The 1,023-nt window shown below is 68.9% G+C and overlaps 1 protein-coding gene across 2 annotated transcripts in view; it reads left to right on the top strand.

Annotated features, from left to right (window-relative positions):
- The first annotated feature begins 658 nt into the window (after positions 1-658).
- The window catches only part of CYRIB (CYFIP related Rac1 interactor B), a 146,030-nt gene continuing 145,665 nt past the window's right edge, over positions 659-1,023 (top strand). Inside the window, exon 1 of one of the 2 annotated variants that reach the window (XM_059395164.1) lies at positions 659-772. In XM_059395164.1, the coding sequence (XP_059251147.1) occupies positions 687-772 (86 nt within the window). In that variant the 5' untranslated portion in view covers positions 659-686. The remainder of the gene's footprint in view (positions 773-1,023) is intronic. The other variant, XM_059395168.1, reaches the window with a different exon arrangement.

Below are 1,023 nucleotides of genomic sequence, written 5' to 3'. Positions count from 1 at the left end.
TTGCTATAGAGAGGAGCTGTCTGGGAATTTCTGTACTAAAAGTCCTTGGGGAGCCACTCATGATGGCACCCGTACCCCCACTCTCTCTCCCGCTGTCCTGCATTATTTTCCCTCATAGCATTAGTCCCTCCAGACACATCAGACATTTGCTTAGTGATTGCCCCTTTCCCACCTCCCAGGCCAGCGTTTTGTTTGGGTTCCCAGCTGTGTCCCCGGGGCCTAGAACAGTGCCGGCACTTAGGAGGCTCTCCACAAATATCTGTTGACGGCCGAAAGCTGTGAATGTCCACGCTGTCACCGACCCCGCCGCGAGGTGGGCCAGCCGGGCGTTGGCATCATTCCGTAGCACAGGGATGGGGGAAGCGGACCCAGGGCAGGACCCTACTGGCCTGGAAGGTCGGGAGGCTGCGGCTGAAGCTGGAGACCGGTCCTACAGGCTGTGACCTTGGGCCAGCCCTGCGCCTCCTGGGGCTGGGGTTTCCTGGTCTGGGTCAGGGGGGCGTCGAGCAGCCCCCGGCCCCAGCCTCGGCAGCGCGCCCCACGCACGGGCTCACCCGGCGGCGGTGACTCGCCCAAGGTCACCGCTCCGCGGCCCCCCCGACCCCCGGCCCCCGCAGCGCGTTTTGGGGTGGGGGCCGGCGCGGGGCGGTCCCGGGGCGCCGCGCGCGCTGACGCTGGGCCCCGCGATGCGGCGGGGACGGGGCGCGGGGGGGAGGCGGCGTCGGCGAGCGTCCTCCTTTTGTGCGAGCGCCGGCGGCTCGGCTTCTCGAAGGTAAACAGCGTTTCCTCTTCCTCCTCGAGGCGTCTCTTCCTTTTATAGTTATTTCTCGCCTGGCACTGGCCGGGGCCGCTGCTGCCGCTGCGACTGCTGCCGCCGCGGCGGGGGCCGCTCGCGAACCTGTGGCGGTGACGTGAGACCCGCCAACCCGGAAACGGCGGCGGCGGCACCCGAGGCTCCGAGGCTCCTGCGCTCCAGCGCCCGCGGCCGCGCTGCCCTCGCCGCTCGCCGGGCCGCCAGGTACG

This window comes from Mustela nigripes, chromosome 3, assembly GCF_022355385.1.
Source record: "Mustela nigripes isolate SB6536 chromosome 3, MUSNIG.SB6536, whole genome shotgun sequence".
Lineage (NCBI taxonomy): Eukaryota > Metazoa > Chordata > Mammalia > Carnivora > Mustelidae > Mustela > Mustela nigripes.
This window is presented reverse-complemented; position numbering and strand designations above follow the sequence as displayed.